This window comes from Sarcophilus harrisii, chromosome 4 (assembly GCF_902635505.1).
Source record: "Sarcophilus harrisii chromosome 4, mSarHar1.11, whole genome shotgun sequence".
NCBI classification, from domain to species: domain Eukaryota; kingdom Metazoa; phylum Chordata; class Mammalia; order Dasyuromorphia; family Dasyuridae; genus Sarcophilus; species Sarcophilus harrisii.
The window spans coordinates 141,477,124-141,496,345 of NC_045429.1; the positions used below are offsets into that span (position 1 = coordinate 141,477,124).

The 19,222-nt window shown below is 33.4% G+C and overlaps 1 protein-coding gene across 2 annotated transcripts in view; it reads right to left on the reverse strand.

The window, feature by feature from the left end:
* Nucleotides 1–19,222, reverse strand: part of AKAP12 (A-kinase anchoring protein 12) — a 116,457-nt gene that overhangs the window by 32,159 nt on the left and 65,076 nt on the right. The window contains exon 2 of one of the 2 annotated variants that reach the window (XM_023503270.2): nucleotides 15,156–15,252. In XM_023503270.2, the coding sequence (XP_023359038.1) occupies nucleotides 15,156–15,252 (97 nt within the window). Of the gene's footprint in view, nucleotides 1–2,694; nucleotides 2,979–15,155; nucleotides 15,253–19,222 lie in introns of those variants that run through there. The other variant, XM_023503271.2, reaches the window with a different exon arrangement.

Below are 19,222 nucleotides of genomic sequence, written 5' to 3' on the forward strand. Positions count from 1 at the left end.
ACACTAGTGAAATTTGGGGATCATCTGAAAAGAAGAAACAAAGTTTTTTTTTTTCCCCTCAATACATTTCTTTCAAGTCCGAAAGTATTCAGGAAATTCAGGTTCTCCTCACTCCAAGGCTGGGTACTATATCCAATGTACCACATAGCTTCCTCGTCCCGCCTCCCCCTCCCCCCAAAATTTACAGGTTTTTGCTTTGATTAATCCTCTACCTCCTTCAGCAATTTCAAGAAGTAGTTGCTGTTCTTAGACCTTTAAAAGATTTATTTTATTAAATGCATTCTCCGTTCTCCACCACACACATAACACAGAATGTGAACCTTCACCATGTGAAGCTCAACATATGAAATTCTAATCCATGTTTAATTTTAGTCCTCTTAAGGAGATTTTTCTCTTGAGTATAGCACTGCTGTATACCATGTTATCTAATAATATATGTATATAAAATAAATATTTAGGATACAAATCACTCAACAAGCATTTATTAATCTTGCTGTGTGCCAGGAGCCCTGCCAAACTATAAGGAACACCAAGAAAGAACAAAAATAGCCCTCATGCTAAACAGACTGTTAATTAAAAAAATAAATATAAGGTAGAGAAGGAAGGTATTAGCAATTGGGAGGAGGAGAAGTAATCTGAAGAGAAAGTGATGAAGGTGCTGCCTAAATATAGTGAATCTTGAAGATGAAGGTGAGGAGAAAATGCATTACAGATCTGGGGAATGAGCAGTGCCAAGAAAAAGAGAGAGGAGAAGGGAGATGGAGGAAATTTAAGAATGCTGATTTTAATGTCTGTAAAATGCCCTAAAATATAGTTCACAATAAAAATGAAATCATCTTTTAAGAATATGAAATATGTAACAATTCTAGCCATTTTTTATATTGCTCTAAAAATGAAATAGAATGAATTCTTTGTCAAATTTTTAAAAATAAACAATTTTAGACAAATACTGTATAACAAGATGCAAACTGTCAGCTTTAAATACTTTAAATACTAAATGTGCCTAAGTGTTAATTTTTCAAAAACAAATCATTTCAGAAATATTTGTGATATTTACTTTTGAATAAGAATGTTTTCCTTGTCAAGATAAAACCCCTCATTATTTCATCTGATTACATATTCTCTTTTAGTTTTATTTGTATAGCCCAAGTTTCTGTGCCATTTTATTCATTCCCTGTGCTACTTTATATATTCACTCTGGAAAATAAGTGTCCCCTTCCCACAGTAAAATTATACCACAATTCAAAAAACATTTAATCTAATTTTCTGATGAGCTTTTAAAAAAAAAAAAACAACTTACATATCCCTTTTACTATCTATCCCATTATGTCATCATTTAATTACTTCCCCCCCCCAAAAGAAAACTAAAAGGATAAAGAGCCATAGCAAGTGATAAGTTAAGTAACTATTTTTATTGAAAACCCAGTCACAAACAAACCAGCCAAGTAGAACACTAGGCATGAAACCCTGCCCCCCATCTGCCAGCTGTTATACACCACATGCCATCCCTTGAAGGCAGGGTTGGAGTTTGATAGATTTCTCCTACAGTTTATAAATACAATGGAAGGGGGGGGAAAAGTGTGAACAGAAAAATCTTTAAGTGATTTTTCTATGATTTCTGGCATGAGAGTCAAAATAAGCAAAGACATTACAATCTCCAGCATATTGGAGGGGGAGGGGTGCTCCATTAAAACAATGAAAAATTAAAATAATTTTAAAAAGGTGGTTTGCAAAAACATATTCCTACAGATTAGTTTTTATGAATGAGAAATATTCCGCATAGGTTTTTCCATGTATGTATGTGATTTATACATATATGCTTATGCTTTAAAAAATACCACATAGAAAAACTACAAGTAAAAATGCAGCTATTAGCAATGAAATGGAAAAGAATCTGTAGAGATTTTGAGGCGATTAAAAATTATCATTAAACAGTTGGGGAAGTATTTTTATCCTTTAATTTACTAGATTTAGACAAGGTCTCTACATTCATTCCAGAAATTAATTCCAGAATTAAACTACAAATCAAAGTGTTTTCTAAGACATGTCAAATGAGAAAATATTATTACATGCATACTGCCAGTTTTCTAGAAAGCAAAAACTCAGGAGTATACTGACATGCTAAGTGTCACTAGAATTATGATATTAGAGAAGACTAACTTTTGCATCATAAATATCAGGAAAAAAAACTTGATAAGTTACACTATTTGATAAGTTACATTATTTGGCACATTGAAAACCAAGTTTTATATTGCCCCTAACTTCTCAAAAATAAGTGTCTTGCTAATTACATCCCATTTTGAGAATCCCTCTTAAAAAAACAATGTCAACAAAAGCTCTTTCCATCCTAATCAGTTTGGTTCAGCATATATTAATAAATTTAACACCAAATTTTGGTTTTTTAAAAACCTTCTCTTTTACTGTAAAGGTAATATAGAATATTAGTATAAATTATGCACTTGAAAGAGGAGGGGATCTCTTGTATTCAAAATATTCTTTGCCCATCTATCTCCCCCCTAAAAATGAACACTTACATAAAGTCATCAGAACTCATTGAGAATACTCTAGTATACTGCCACACCCCAAACATGAACATGACCAGCATGGTCAACAGAATAAAATTTGACATGCAAATATATCAAACTCAATTAACTGACTTGCAGTCCCCAAACACTACAAGTCCATTCCACTCACCTGTGATTGTTATAGTCCCTAGCATATTAAATAGCAGGTCTCCACAAATCCTTGATTCCTTTCTCAGGCAAAGGAGCTTCCTAATTGCTATTTTATTCTGTGCAGCTTTCTTTTAAGCAGAACTAAGCATGCAACAGCTTCCAGACAAGCCAAGGAGAGCACACGCTGCCTGAACAGACTGACCAATGTTCGCTCACTCCTTCAGTGCCTGATATGAAAAGCACTCTAGTTACAGGATAGACATCCCGTTGTGGTCTGTCCCTTTTCTGGGCTGGAGAGTTTTAAAGCACCTCTTACTTCACTTGGCAGGATGACCAAGTCAGTCACATGGTTCAGTTAAAGGAAAACAGCCCTCTCCCCCTCCGTCTCCCCCTCCCCCCTTTCCCCTGCCCAATTGCAGCAAGATCAACCAGAGAGGAGGAATTGTTTTAAGTGTTAGGATGCATAAAAGTTTGGACTCATATCATATTACCAAGATGGTTATTTCATTCCTGACACAGTTTTGTTTTTCTAGTCCCACATCAATTAAAGAGAAGCAACCAGTCCCTAGGATTCAGGTGTTAGCCTTCATCAAAAATGATTTGCAAGTATCAATAAAAACATTCAGAGACATAAGTGAAAATTCTACAGCCTTTCAGCTTCTTGCACATTTTTACATATTCTTACAGATTTCTCCACCACAGAACTAAAAAAGGAAGAATTCCTGTCCCCTTTCTCCAGGGCATTACCACATTTCTGTTCTTTTCCAGCTCTTGGAAGACCTCCTCTTCATCTTACTTAGAAAGAACACTAGATAGAACTGGGAGATCTCTGTTCAACTCCAACATTGCCCAGGTTAAAGGATTTGCCTATGGAAGTTACCTCTAAGCACCTCAGTTTCCCTATCTCTAAAATTGAAATTATCATTACACTTTTACTACCTAGGAATTCAACATAGTTACAAGATAAACAATTTGTAACCACTAAAGAACTACAGACAATTTTTAACCAGTTATAACATAAAACATTTCAAAAGTATTTGTTTCCGGTAACGATTCCCAAATAGAAAGGCAGGCTTCTCCAGTGGGTTAGTACAAAGTCCTAGACTAGAGTCAAGAAAAATCTTTTTACCACCTGACACCCCTAAATGACAGTTTAGCAAGTCACTTAAATTCTCTGTGCCTCAGTTTCCTTATTTGTGAAATGAAAAAATTAATAGATCTCCAACCCAGGTTTCATTGCTCTTCAATGCTATAGCATATTTAAAGTACTTGGCAAATCTTGAAGCAGTATAAAAACACCAATTATAATAAGAAGCATGTGGCAAATTGTTAATGGCAAATATATTTGAGCCAGCCCTGGTTTCTCTTGAAAACTATCACAGCTGAAATAAAGATGCACAAAATATTAACAGCTCCAGCTGATTTTTTGAGATTATCTAATCTGATTTCCTGAATTCCGATCAAGTTCTCTTTCAGTTTCTCTGAGTTGATGTAGCAAGGTGGCACAATGGGTAGTCAAACCCGGCAAGTGACTTAATCTTTGTCCCATCTATTTCCCATCTATTTCTGTTTCCCATCTATTAAATAAGGATAATAAAAGTTCTTACCCTGAAGGGTTATTGTAAGGATCAAATGAAATAGTAATTGTAAAGAGCTTATCATAATGTCTGGCATAGTGACATATAAATGTTAGCTATCATAGCTTATTATAATTGATAATGTTGATGAAAAATGCAAAATTGAAGTTATGGTTGCAATGTGATAATTCAGAATGGAAAAAATACATCAGGATACACAGACTAAAATAACAAAAGATTTCATTTGCATATTCGTTAAATGTATACATTCCTTTCTTCAAGTCAGTTTCTTTAAGTTAAATTCACCTCCTTGCTACCCACCATGGCAATTTTACTCCATACCTAGAGAACTAAAAAACCCCACCCACATCTGCTATCCAGCCAAATTCCTCAAATGCAGTTTGGGAGTAGATTATCCAGCTTCTCCCACAGATTTGCAGGCAGTTCACAGCCCCTGTAGAAATACTGTTGTGTGGATAATCTTAATTGTTGTATCAAATTGCTACCTCTAGGGGCAGCAAATCCAACAATTCCTCTACAACTGAAAGGACTAAAGCAATGACTGCTGAGGTAAAGAAAATTAGTAATGGATCTTAGTTCTATTTCTTCTGAAGTTTTCAGTTTTTTAAGCATCACTTATTTTAAAAATTTTAAGTGTAATGTTAGATAGGACAATAGTCATCAGCCTAATGGAAAAAGCTAAAACAATAAGGCAGGCAAAAGATATTAACTCACAAATTCAATCAATAAATACCCTTCCTTTCTTTCATCTTTTTTATATTAAAAAATCAAGGAAGGGGTATATAAATTCATATTCCTTGTAGCTTCTGTATATTTAAGTTTGCAATGTAAAACATTCTTATTTAGTGATGAAGTTTTTTAAAAGGTTATTACAACTTTTGTTATTTCTTTAATTGCATGGATGGGAATAAATTTTGTCTTCCTTAGGAAAGTCATACTCCTGAAAAGTAAAAGAATCAAGATACAGATTTTAACTTAGTTTAAGGCTTTGTCTATTTATAAATAATATTGACTTGCTCAGAAACCCCATAATCTGGAGCTCAATTTGAACTCAGATCTTCCTGACTCCAGAGCCACCTAGGGACCTCTGTATCTATATATCAGTGTAAACTTTTATCAACTGATTTCTTTGCCATGAGATGCCTAACATATAGTGATGCTTAATAAAGGGCCACTGACTTTGAAATGCTCTAAGAAGAAAAAATAAAAAATATTTTTATGCTCTAGGCCAGTATCATGGCATCACTAACAAAAATCTCAGTATCTTCGATTCATTCCCTAGTATTACTAGATATGAACAAAATGCGCAGCTATACAGCGCAAAAGGGCCTGGCATTACAGAAAATCAAGCACAATTCCTTTTCCCTTCTTTCCCCTAACCCCCTACCCCTGCTTTCTGACCCCACCAAAAAAATGTTAAAAGCAACCTGTATTCCACAGATGGATAAGAAATCCTGCCTTGATCACTCTTGAATCTTTACCTCAATGTGATATCTCTTCTTTACTTATATGTTCTATGAATTCTCATTTATTTACCCAACAAGTATATTTGTTAAATATCAGTTATAAGCCAGGTACTGTGCTAAGCTCTGGAGTAAATACAAAAGCCTCCCCCCAAAGTAAAATTGAACCTGGATCTCAACTTTACATTCTATATATACAAAGTGTATAAAGGGGTGGGGGAGGAGAGAACAAAGTATTAACAACAAAAAGAAATCTGGATAGACTTCCTGGAAGAGATGGCACTTGAGTGGAGTTCTGAAGAGAAAGCTAACTCAAGAGAGTGGATTCTAGCCATACCAGCCAGATTTTGTAAAAATATAAAGATGGTATTTGCAGAATAGTTGGAATAATCTCAGAGGGGAGGCAGGTAGGGACATGGAGAAATGAAAAAACACATTTAGGAAAATGAACTGCAATCAGATTTCTAAGGACTTGAAAATAGAGATTTGTACTTTATACAAGACACAAGAAGGAGTAGCAAGATCTATCAATCAACAAAAATTCATCAAGCAGCTACTCTGAGACAGCCACTGCTAGAGATAAAAACAACAAAGAAAATCACCAAAAAAAAAAAAAAAAAATCTGAAACAATCCCTGCTCTCAAAGAACTTACCAGGTATTTTTTCTTTTAGCAACTATGTGGAAAATGGATAGATAAGAGAATTGTGTCAGGGAACCAATTAGGACATGACTGCAATAGTTGAGGAGTAAAAAATGAGGGATAACAATATCTTGAAATGGGATGGTGTCTGTGAGTAAAGAGAAGGGGACAGAAGGAGATATCCTGGAATAAAACTGACTAGCTTAGGAAATCGAGAAAGAGAGTAAAGAGAAAAAAATGGGGATAATTTCAAGGCTGTGAAGCTTTTCAAAGCAGATATTTATTGTCTCTAGTGCCTAGCATCAGTGCTTTTTAAAATGCCTGTTGAACTGAATTGACCATACTTGTATGGACAAAATAACCCCTTAGGGCTTATGTGTATTTGTAGGCGTCTGGTGAGGGGGTGGGGTGTATGTAGGAGAAGGTGCATTATCACAAGCAGCTGCAGTGAATTCTACATTTGTATTAAGACAACTGCCAAGTCAAAGGAAAGATTTTCACAAAGGCGAACTAAAAACTAATCAACACAAGTAAATAGGGGATGTGGGCAACAATAGTTACTGAGATTTGATTACTTCCAAAATAGAGAGGAGCTACTAATAATATAATTGTGACAACTGACCAATTCCTAGAGTAGCAGTACTGATCAGTCAGCCAGGAAAACCTTTTTTTACTAATTTATTTTGTAATTCCGAACTTTTCTGTGTGTGCATATGCTATGTCCACTTTCAAATAGAGTACACTGACAGGTGTTAACTTATATGTGAAAGAGTTTTTTTTTTTTTTTTTTTTTTTTTTTTTTTTTTTTTTTTTTTTGGTGACAAGAAAGTAGTGAAAAGCAAATAAATGCATGCTGATTAGGAAATGTCTAAACAAATTGTGGCTCCTGAATGAAATGTGTTATACTGCCTGCAAAAAACAATGAATATGAAGATGAATCCAGAGAAACAAGGGAGACTTACATGAGCTGGTGAAAAGAGAATAAAAACCACGAAAACAATATACTCAAAGGAGACAAGTATAAATGGAAAGAACCACAAAACTAAAAATGAATATTGCAAAACTGAAAAATAACAATCTTGGCCCCAAAGAAGAAATCTAAAAGACAAACAAACATTTCCCCAATCCTTTGCAAGAGGTGGAATCTTTTGTATAATTATGGAATAAAGCATATAATGTCAGATTTTTTTTATATACTGATTGGTTTGTTGCCTTTTTTTCCCCTCTTTGTTGTTATAAGGAAAAGGGGAAGGAATAAAGAAGGAAAATCTGAGAAATTTATAAAACTCCAAAAATGCCCCCCCAAAAAACTATTTTTAAATGTCTTTTTAAAAAAGATGAAAAAAAATCACAAATACATGTAGATGAAAAAAAGCACCAATCTTTACCTGCTATGTTTCCTGAAACTTTTTCTGAACTGAACTAATGAAATAGTTTGGAGAATAAGAAATTTGTATTTGTTTTCCCCATAGTCCTACATGTACAGGATGACAATATTTCTTTAAAAAAAGATTTTTACACTTACAAATAGTGGTATAACTATATTAACCTTTTAACACAGATTAATATCATACATAAATGCAAAGAGGGGAAACCAGATTAACTTGCAAGAACAGTATTTGCAAGCCTTTCTCATCAATCAACATGATAAATGATACTAAAAAACCTAACCAGCTTGCATGAATCTTTACCCAAGTGATTTGGAATTTTCTTCTAATGACAACATTTTTCACAGTTCTTAAAGTGAGCTCTCCACAGATGTGTGGTATTCAAAGTGCCATGATAATTAAAATTTTAAAACCCAAATGAAAGTTACTTTCTTGCTTCTCCACACCCTCCCCTCCCCCCAAACCCTGCAATGATTCAAGTTGTTAGATCCAGTTGTGTCTAATGAATCAAATACAATAAGCCTAAGAGGTATAGTTCATTTTTTTATAGTACATATAGATGCATTCTCCCTTAATGAAGCATAAATGTATGTATGTATACTGCTATATACTTAGTGTAATAATACCTAAATGTTATGGCATTTAAAAAACCTATTTGCGCACAAAAGCATTTTAAGGAACCCTTACTACTGAATTTGAATTATAAACCAAACAAATCTCCAGAAAGTCTACCTACAATTGGTCTTAAAAGCAGAATATGTTTCTTAAATATGGTAGCATGAAATTAGTAGAGGAGATTGTCTACTCTTAAAATGTTCACAATCCAGTTTATCTGATGTTGTAAGCATTCCTAAAGGGGGGAAAACAAATAAAAACAATATCTTGAATTGAATAACATTCTATACACACATTTTTGAAAAAATGATGCGACTTTCTGGATTCTCTTTTTCCTTAAGTCTAAATTGAAATCCCTGTAGACATTCCCAAAACTTCTGAATTGTAATGTCTTCCTCTCTCTTTATTGTTTCCTATTTGTGCGTGTGTAATGTTTACACATAGATATCTTGATCCATATTTGCTTGTTGTCTTCCTGGCTAGACTGCCTTTTCTTAGTTCAATGCCTAGCATATAGTAGATGCCTAATAAATGTAATTGGTTGGCAGACTATGATTTTAAGAATATAGGTATTGCCTCCAATGGGGCAGATTACAAAATGATCCTGCCCCATCCCTTGTAAGGCTATCCATTCGTCTTTCTCTCCAGCTCACCTTCTATAATACCTTTCTTTGATACTGTCCTTTACACTCTTTTCTCCTGAATAATACATTTCACTGTCAACCTGGCTTCTATATTGCAATGTGGGGGACCCACAAGCCAAGTTCACTTGAGACCATACTGTTTCATGACTCATGGCCATATATCACATCACCAGAAGAATATTAGTCTTCATTTCAATAAGAAGCTGTGATTTCCCAAATGTATCATTATCTTCTTCTGCTCAATTCTGGGTCCAAGATACTGTTTATTTACAATGTTACTCCAAGATGTATATAATGATGGATGAATACTATAAATAATCCATTCAACTATAAAATATCCTAAAAAACTAGTTTGTGTTTTTTGTTTTGTTTTTTAAGAAAACTGTAATAGTTTTCTGGGCTTTAAATAATCATGAAAAAACATATAACAATTTGTTCTCCCTATTTTATCTCTTTCTTATTAATGGTCAAAGGAGTATTAAACAATGTTTCTTTAAGTTTCAAGAATTTTTTATAATTTTATATAAGTGGCATATTCTTGTGAGATATCTTCCTAGAGGAAGACTTTAAACCAATGTTTTGCTTTACCAAAGGGTTTTAATTTAAAATAATCAACAAATAAAGAAGCATAGCATAAATTTGAATTTTACATTTTTAAAAATAAATTGTATAATGGTTAAGAAGAAATATTATAATTTGCATAAAGATTGATGGTTTACTTCTATTTCATTCAAGGATGCCTTCAATATACATGTAGATTGCCATAAAATTTTTAGCAAGACAAACAAGATGCTCTTTTTTGGGGGTGGGTGAGGGAGGGAAGAATTGAGATCAATGTATCTTCCTTGAAATATATATACACACTTTATAATGTTAGAGAAAATAAGTCCATATATACTTGGCATTTATTTAACTTTGTCCCCATTTAATTATATTAGCTATCACACTACTTATACATAGCACCCTTTCCCATATTATATTTTTATGGCTTCTGGGCCAGGCTTTATAAATCTCTTTTTCACAATACCAAAGTGTAATTAGTTGAAATTTTCATGAGTAAAACTTTTTAGTGATTTAAATAAAGCTTTTAGGTCATGACTTTTAAGCAAAAAATAAAACATCATGTAATGACAGCATATGGATTCATTCTAATTTGGCTTTGTAAGTAGTAAAAGTCTTTGAATACCCTCTTTAAGAAAACTATCATTTCATATGAATAGCAAGTTCAATAGGTCTTAGCCTATTGAATCATTGGAATTTATAGCTCTTATCCAAACCACTCCGCATAAAAAAGAACCTGAAGGCCTTCAGTGACTTCTCTAAAGACATATAATTAAGATTATGACAGAGTCAAAACAGAACTCATATTTCCTAAATTATGGACCAATGATATATCAACTGTAATATTCTGGTTTACTAAAATCCCATTTAGGAAAAAAAAAGTAATTTTCTAAGGGCTTTTCTTTTTTGGTTGGAAGAAAAATAAAGATATTTATTAATGCTGGATTATACTCTGATGAAGTTTAAAAAAAAATATATATATATATATAACCCTTATGAAGTAGAGGTAGCCTGTTACTTCTTGGAAGATAAAGCTGAACTTTTCTCAAGATCAAAGCAATGAATATATATACTAGTTATTTGTCCATGACATGAGTGACATCATAACATCTATACTAAAAATACTGTAGGAGGATAGATAGAATGAATTAAAATTGTTTCCAAGAAATGTCTCTTCATTATTTTTATCAAGTTCAAGGTCCATTTTCCAGCCAATTTTCAAAGCATTATAAAACAGACTACAGCTTGAGAATGTGCCATGCAACAAAAGAAGGGTGATCTGTATTTTAAAAGATCAAATGTACACATAAGAAGAGCTGAGATTGGGGAAAAGAACTTAGCACTCACATTCTCCTCTTACTCTCCTCCTTTCTGCGCCTCCCCTTATCCAACTACCAAAGTTGACATTAGTACTAGAATCCCTTCTTTTGTTATATAAAGGTCAGTATCTGATTTCATGTTTCCTAGCAATGACTAATAAGATTCTATGAAAACTCCAAATACTGAAAAGTATCTAGTTTGGTTTTTTTAAACCTAATACAAAATTAAAAAGGAAAAGTGAATTTGCCACTTTGTTATTTGAAACAAATTCAAGTTAAAGGATATAATCATTAAGGAGATAATGAACTGCTTCTCTTCTCAAAATAAATGATTATGCAAATAATTTGCTTGAAAAACCAAGTGATAAACTTTAATTCACTCAAACGTTTATTAACAACTACTATGTGCAGACAACCATACAAGGGAGTAGCTATGAGTACCACTGAGTTGATAAATATTAGTATAGGCCCCAACTGTAATCTCTCATTTGGTATACAAAATGACCATATATATGCTGAAATATGATTTAACTCTTGGTCATTTATATTTTAACAAGTAGAGATACTAGGCTCACACTCTAGAGCCTAGACTAAGATCTAGAATTAGGAAGACCTGAGTTCAAATTTGGCTCAGACATTGCCATGTGACTGTGGGTAAGTCATTTAAACCTGTTTGCCTCAGTTTCTCCATCTGAAGAAAGAAATGACAAAGCACTCCGTTATCTTTGCCAACAAAACTGCAAAGGAGGTCATACAAGAGTCAGACTGACTGAGCTGAAAAAAAGCCTGAACAACAAGTTAAGACATCTCAAAGAAAGAAAATTAAATTCTGAATACTTGGAAAACACAAACTCAAAGACTCAAGCTATACTGCCAAAAATTCAAAGTTAGAGAACTGCTCTTAGGTAAGGAGCACACTCTCTGAAGGGTAACATGATCCAGAACAGATTCTTGTGATTATTTGGCAGTAGTCCTTTGAACTTTTCAAGTCCCAAATGAACCATACTCTAGGAGTTGGTGAGCTCAAAGTAAAAAGCTTGAACAGTTAAAATACTGAGATCTGAGCATTGTCTCCAAGAGAGAATAATGTCTGAAACACTACAACGAATAAACTAAGTTTGACATCAAAACAATATGAAGACATTTATCACTGTAATAAAAAATATAATTTTAAGAATTCCTACATGTAAATACAAGCAGAATATCTACATTTCTACTTATGGAAATATAAATTTAACATACTTCCCCTTAGCATTGAAATTACTGTATGATGGTTAGGTCCAAAAGATATGTATTCTTATGCGTGGGAATGGGGTGGGTAGAACCAGGAAACTGTAACAATTTATACTATAACAACAATGATGTAAAAACAAATAAATTTTTAAAGACTCTGATCTTTACTCTGATCAATACTGTGACCAACCACAAATTCCATGGGAACATGCTACCCACTCCTTGGATAAAGATATATACTTTATTTTGGGGAAGGGACATGGCCAATTTGGGAATTTCATTTGTTTGATTATGAATTTTTGTAAAAAGGGGGTTTATTTCTCACTTTGTCATTACATTGTTTTGTGTGTGTATATGTATGTATATACTTTTTTTTTTTAACTGAAGTGATATCTCATGTTTCTCCCAGCCTCAGAAATCCCATTATGACAAGTAGTAAATATTTTTGGAGAGGAAACGTCAGCACAACTGATACATTGAGAAAAATCTAAAAACAGGTACAATGTGTAACACTTGTGGGTGTTCCATCTTTCTAAAGGAGAGTGTCTTCTCATGTCTCTTCCTTTGTTTTTTATTCTTAAAACTTAAAAAAGCTTAAGTTAAAAACTTAAAACTTAAAAGCCCCCCTTCCCCGTTTTTTGTTTGTTTGTTTGTTTGTTTTTTTGGCAACATCTTAAACTTCTTAAATGTATAAAAATATCTCTTACAGAACAAGTACTAACTCTTTTTTTCTCTTGAAATAAATCTTAAGCTCATTAAATATGGTGCCAAGTTGAATATTTTAAAAAATTATGCCACATTCTAAGAAGTCTCCTCTTCCATTTTCCTTGAATCTGGTCTCCATCTTCACCCCTGAATTTTTAAAAAATTAACCTAAACAATACTAATTATATAAAAGGAAACCACAAATGAAATTCTCTCTCTTAGAGTTTTTATTAAACTTTGAAGTATCCTTTTATATTTGGTAGGAATAGGGATGGATTCTTGAAAAAAAAAAAAAAAAAACATACTGTTAAATTAAGTGAGGGAAGATAAGAAGGGAAGAAAAAACATTTATCCAGTGCCAGGAACTGTACAAAATACTTTAAATATTGCCTGAACTGAACCTCACTACAACTCTGTAAAGTAGGTATATTATTATTATCCTCATTTTTATACATTGAGGTTAATAGTTGTTAAGTGATTTGCCGAAGTCACACAATTCTAAATGTTTTAAGCAAAATTAGGTCTCAGGTCTTCTTTATTCTAGTCTATCCACTAAGTCACCTACTTCCTTCTAGAAACTCCCTCCTCCCTATTTGCTATTTAAATTCCATTATGAGAGAGAAATTTATGGAGGAAAGCTCCAAGGAGGACAAGGAACTATAATTACAGAAAGAAGCTCACCGTAACCATGAATCAATAATCTAGCCACAGACCTTCCCAAAATTATACCATCCTAAAGTGAAAGCCCGAGTCAAATTGGCTTAATTTAAATAATTACTTTCCAAGTTGCCTCCAGGCTTTGGTTTATACCTCACACCACCTTTTCCTTTCCTTTTTTAATCTAAATTATTGCCATTCCCCAAAACCAGGTTCAAATACAACTTTTTCCAGTTCTTAAAATCAAGAGTTTTCTCCCTTCTCTGAATTACAATGACAGTGTTAAGCAAGGTCTCTTTGACAGCTAATCATATACTTCTTAAAATTTCTAAATGTGCTTTAACTACCCTGATGTTCACATTTTTGATTCTCAAACTAGATTATAAACTCCTGAGTCTAGTAGAAAACCATAGTGATTTTTATTATCTCTCCCCAATATCTCCTTAAAAAAGGGCCTAGGCCAGCTCTGGTCAGTAAAGTATATATTAAGTAACTTCCAATTTATTGCATTTGGGAAGGAGAACAGACCAGTATTTCTGAGTTGCTGGAATTTGAATCCGTGGCCATTTATGCTGTACATATATATTACATATATGGGTCTATTTTTCACTTTAAATCATGTCTGTGGTGCTGAGCAAGCTCAGAGTTCCCACTGACTTCAAAAGGAACTCCATCCTTGAAACAGCTCTGCAGGGCTCTGAAGATGAGAAACAGGCTCCACATAATGGGAATTAGGAGCCAATCACTAATCTCCTTTAGAGAAAAAGAAAATATTTCAGTTTCATATTTAAAAATAAATAAATAAAAGACATTTCTCCTATTCCTTTAAAAAGTCTGTTAAAAATTTCCTTAAAATAGGAATCAAATTTATTTTGAATAGTCTGCAAAATTAGAAAAAAAAAGTTTAATTTGCTCTAAAGTAACATTTGGTCATTTTCATGAGGTCAACTGATAAAGGTGTTAGGACTCCATTTTTATCAAGGCAATATGATTTTCTCCGAAGCAGGGCTATTTATTATGAATGTTCCACCCCCATGGCCACATTTCTAAAAGATTAAGAAACTTTCAAAAGTAATAATGTTGAGGTTATACTCTGCTCAGTTTTGGTCAAATTTAAGCCAGCAACCCAGCAGTGAAAGGCCTGACATTCAATTACCAGTGGCATTCTTTGATTCTAATTTTTCTTGCAACTATAATAGTATGCAGAACATAGATGTTTGAACAAAAAAGAGGATTCTTTTCGAATGAAACATATATGACTAGGGAAAAAAATTGCAAGCATAACAGACTATTGCTAATGAAAGAGGTATTAACTATCACAAAGCAACCAGTTCAATGTTTCTATAAAAATTCGCACTAAATATAATAAGCCAAGTGACTGGATAGAAATCAACAAAATGCCGCTTAACATACCAGAAAAGAATGCCTAAGAATGAGGAACAAAACTTTACAAACATGTAAAATTATGATATGGTGCTAATTCCAAGAAATAGAGACTACCAAGATCACTTAAAGAAACATTTCAAGTATTTTATTTACTTTTTCTACTACCATCCCTCAGATAATGTTATACCACATCTTCTTAAATTTACGTATGTTGAGACTCAAAGCACCCTAAAATATCATCCTAATAAAACACTAGTAAATTTCACTTACCATCTAAAACAATTGCTTCTTGCTGTTCTTGTGTGTCTCCTGTTTGCCCTTCTGTTATTCCATTAATGTTGTTTATCTGCCCATTCTTCTGTAGAAGCTATGTTAGGAAAGAAGGGAAAACAGTATTAATTCCATCTAGAGAACACAGCTAAATAAGTTATAAATATTGTCTTATGTTAAGAAAGTGATGGAGGGGGAGGACAAGAAATAAAAAGGAATATCCTGTATTATAGGTTTAGTGATTTGCCCATTTGAAGGTTTCTACTATCTGTAAACCAAATTGCTACATTAGCTTTCTGTACTTTCAGCAACCAACCATAATGTTTACCTTTTAAAACCTCATCTCTTAAACATATAAAAAATTAAAATTCTTTTGAAATGGGTTTGAGTCTTTTTTTTCTACATGAGCATTACCTCGGGAGTTAAGCACTTTCTTAGTCTTTGATGCTGTTAGCCTTGAATATTTTAGTACCAAAACAGCAGAGCCATAATTTTTGAACAATACTTAAGCATCAAATGATCCATAAATGAAATGTAGAAAACCCCTTACTAGAAGAAGATGGAAGACAAAAGATTTGAATATGATGCTTCTCCATTTTTGGTTACCTAGGAGACTTGTTTTCATTAACAAGTAGCTGATTTGCTGAGATAAAGAAATCTCAGGGCTAGATATATACTGCTTAGCACACATATCCTTTTATTGGCTATCCAATGACCTGGATCCAAATAACCTTGGTGTTGCTTTTATTTCCCCATAAATGGATGTTAAGTTCAAGGTATACTATGCAGAAGCCCTTAGTTGTACTAAATTGATTCCAGCTGGCAGTATTCCCCTCCCAGGCAAAGTTGTCCTTCAACTATATAACCTACTTTATGGAAAAAGATATGGGTGTATTTTCATAGTAACATCACAGACAGAATAACTTGGCTTCAACATATTCACATGCTGAGTCCATACATTAAAGAGTTGAATTCCCTTAGATTACATTCCCACTTTAAAGTCTTTGCTTACCAAAAATAAGAAGGATGGTCATTTTGAATGAAATTTTAAAGATAAAAGGGAAAAACCCTACAATGTTCATCAGCAGTAAAGAACCTCAGAATTTTGAGAATGGCTATAGGAGCTGAGCTCCAGGCACCTCCTACAAGGGCTTTTTGTCTCACACTCCAAGTTTTTATTAATATGCTTGGTTTTTACTTTTCTGCATATTATCTCCTGTATTTATCTTAATAAACCTATGAAGGAAGGGTTTTTATTCACATTTAAATAAACTAAGTGAGCTATTGATAAAACTGAGGGCCAGTCATGGATAAGTGGAGTGCCAAAAGTCACAAAGTTGGTAAGTGCTTGAGCTCAAATCTTCTTGGACTCTGTCACACCAGAGTATAACATGAATTATGCATCTCAAAGTTAAATTTTTGGTAAGATTTAACTATAAGAATTTTTTTCTTCCTCCCTCCCTCCCTCCTCTTCCTTTCTTCCTTCTTTTCTCTCTTCTTCTTCTTCTTTTTTTTTTTTACGGCAACATCAATATTTAAATCATGAGATGGGAACAATATCTCAAATGTAGACCACTTCCCACTTTATTCCATGTTCTTATATTTACTCAATTCTTGGCTTTATGACTGTCTTCATTTGCTAAAGTGAGCAAGTTATTGATAACTGACAAAGCTTACACACACATTTACCTATTATGTGATTCTGGGCAATGCACTTAACCTTTGTCACATAAAAATGAAGGTAATAACAGCATCTACCTATCCGAGTAGTTGTGAGGATCACATGAGATAATATTTGTAAAATGCTTAGCACAGTACCTGGCTATATAAATGTCAGTATATTCATAATAATATACATAAAACCTGATTTTTACCATTTTTTTGCTTAATAATGAATTTCTTTGAGTTATTTCAAGGACCTGTATATGAATATTCATTTTACTGATGCAAGTTTTAAAAGATTTCTATGACTTTGTACCTTGTCTTTGAGAGATGCTGGAGGAAAACAAATGTATCACCCTGCTGCTAACTTGGATGGTAAGTCTACCTAAGTTCTGAGTTAAGCAAAAAAAAGTTCTTGTCCTCTGATGTTATGTATTGTTCCTAGGATCAACTCCTTGCCATGATGAGGCATCAAAATAGCACTTTTGCAGACAGAAAGGAGAACCCAAATTCTCCCACTGTACTTTTCAGTATTTCCTGAAAAGCAGTTTATAAAAAACTACAGAACTAAGGGAACTTGCCTTGAGTTTTGTGCTTATTTTTGATCTTGTAACCAAGAAAGAAACAGTCTCTCAATGATTGTTTTGAAATGAGAGGAAGGTGTTAAAATGAGTCATATTTCTGACAGTTATTTCAGATAAAATTCAGGTATTTCTTCCCTAATCACATGGTCATAATTAGTGAACATCTAATATTTAAAGGGAAATGTAACACTTATAGTAAATAGCCTAATATACAGGCATAATTGATATAACTGATTTTTGAAAGTTTTTTAATATCTTTTCACATACCTTAATATTTGAATATGCTAAGTGAATATTTTATATCCTGTTGTTTTATATTTTGTTGTATTTAACAAAAGCAAAAAGGCACATAAAACGTAAATATATAGTATATATACAATTTTAAGTCCTACTAAGTTTCTTTTCTCTTGAATTTTCCTTTGTTACTTACACTACTACTACTATAAAATGAATAGAATAGAACTGATTAAAATCCACACCCCAAGGACTTGTAGATCCTTTTCCTCCAAAAAGAAATGATGAAATATGCTTGATCTCCATTAACTATGCTTAGTACATGCTCTTCAAACAACCCTTATTTTTAATTTTCCATAAAAATTTAATAATCTGATGATTCTAATCCTCTGTGTTTCAAGTGGAAGTTAATGCTTGAGTTGAACTTCAGAAAAAAAATTAATGATTCTAAGAGGCAGCAGAGAGAAAGGAATGCATTCCAATCATGGGAGAAAGCCTGTGAAAAGTCTTGAAGGTGAAATGGTTTGAATGAGAACAAACAAGAAGTCTGGCTAGACCACACTTTGTGAAAAAGAGTAATATAAACTATGTGTGGAAAGGCAAGTTAAGAGTTAGGTTGTAAAGGGCTTTAACACTAAAAAAAATCAAGTTTGTCCTTAACCTACAACTTAACAAAAAACTACAGATGACCAGGACTATCACCTCTTTTCTTGATGTTCTCTCCTTCTTGATGCAGCCTAACAGTACAATAATCCTCTGGACTGGCTCCTAGGTCAGTTTGCCCCACTACATACCCCATTTTTTTTTTTTAAAGAAGTGAACTGCTTTCTAGCTATCCCTCCTCCCATCTTTGTACTTCAGGCTGAAGTAAGAGACTGGATCTATGTGAAGATCATTTTTTTATTTTAGTCACTTAGTGATTTCACTGGGTCTCATGATTTTATGATTTCTTTGCAGATGACTCAAATCTATATATATGGTCTTATTATCAGTCCTCAGTTCCAGTCATCACAATCTTTTAAACATTTTAAATTATCTATCACATTTAAATATACCAAACTATTTATTATTGCTCCCACCAAACCTACCCCTTTTCTGAAATTTAATGTACCTCCAGAAGACACTTCTTACTACTTTCTAGTTATCCAAATTTACAATTGTCTTAACCTTCTCAATCTCTCATCCTGAATATACAACCAGTTGCCCAATCTTGTTATTTCTGATTCCACAATATCTCCTTCTGCCTCAAGTCTGTCTCCAACTCTTATTCATCCTCCATACAGCTGTTAAAGTGATTTTCAGAAACCACATGTCAGCCCCAGCTCAATAAACTCCAGTGGTTCCTTATTACCTCTAAGATCCTCTGTTTGGCATTTAAAAAACCTGGAGATGGCAATATTTCAGCGGTTCTGGGGGAAACATGTACTTTTGGACTAGAAAGGAGAAATAATGATCATGGAGGCCAGATTCTTTCTTAGGAGATAAAATCAAATGGTACAGAAGGTTCAAAAAGAATTAGAGCTGAGAAAAGGTCACTGGATTCAGCCATTAAGATGTCCTTAGTGCAGTGCAGGGAAGGCGTTTTAG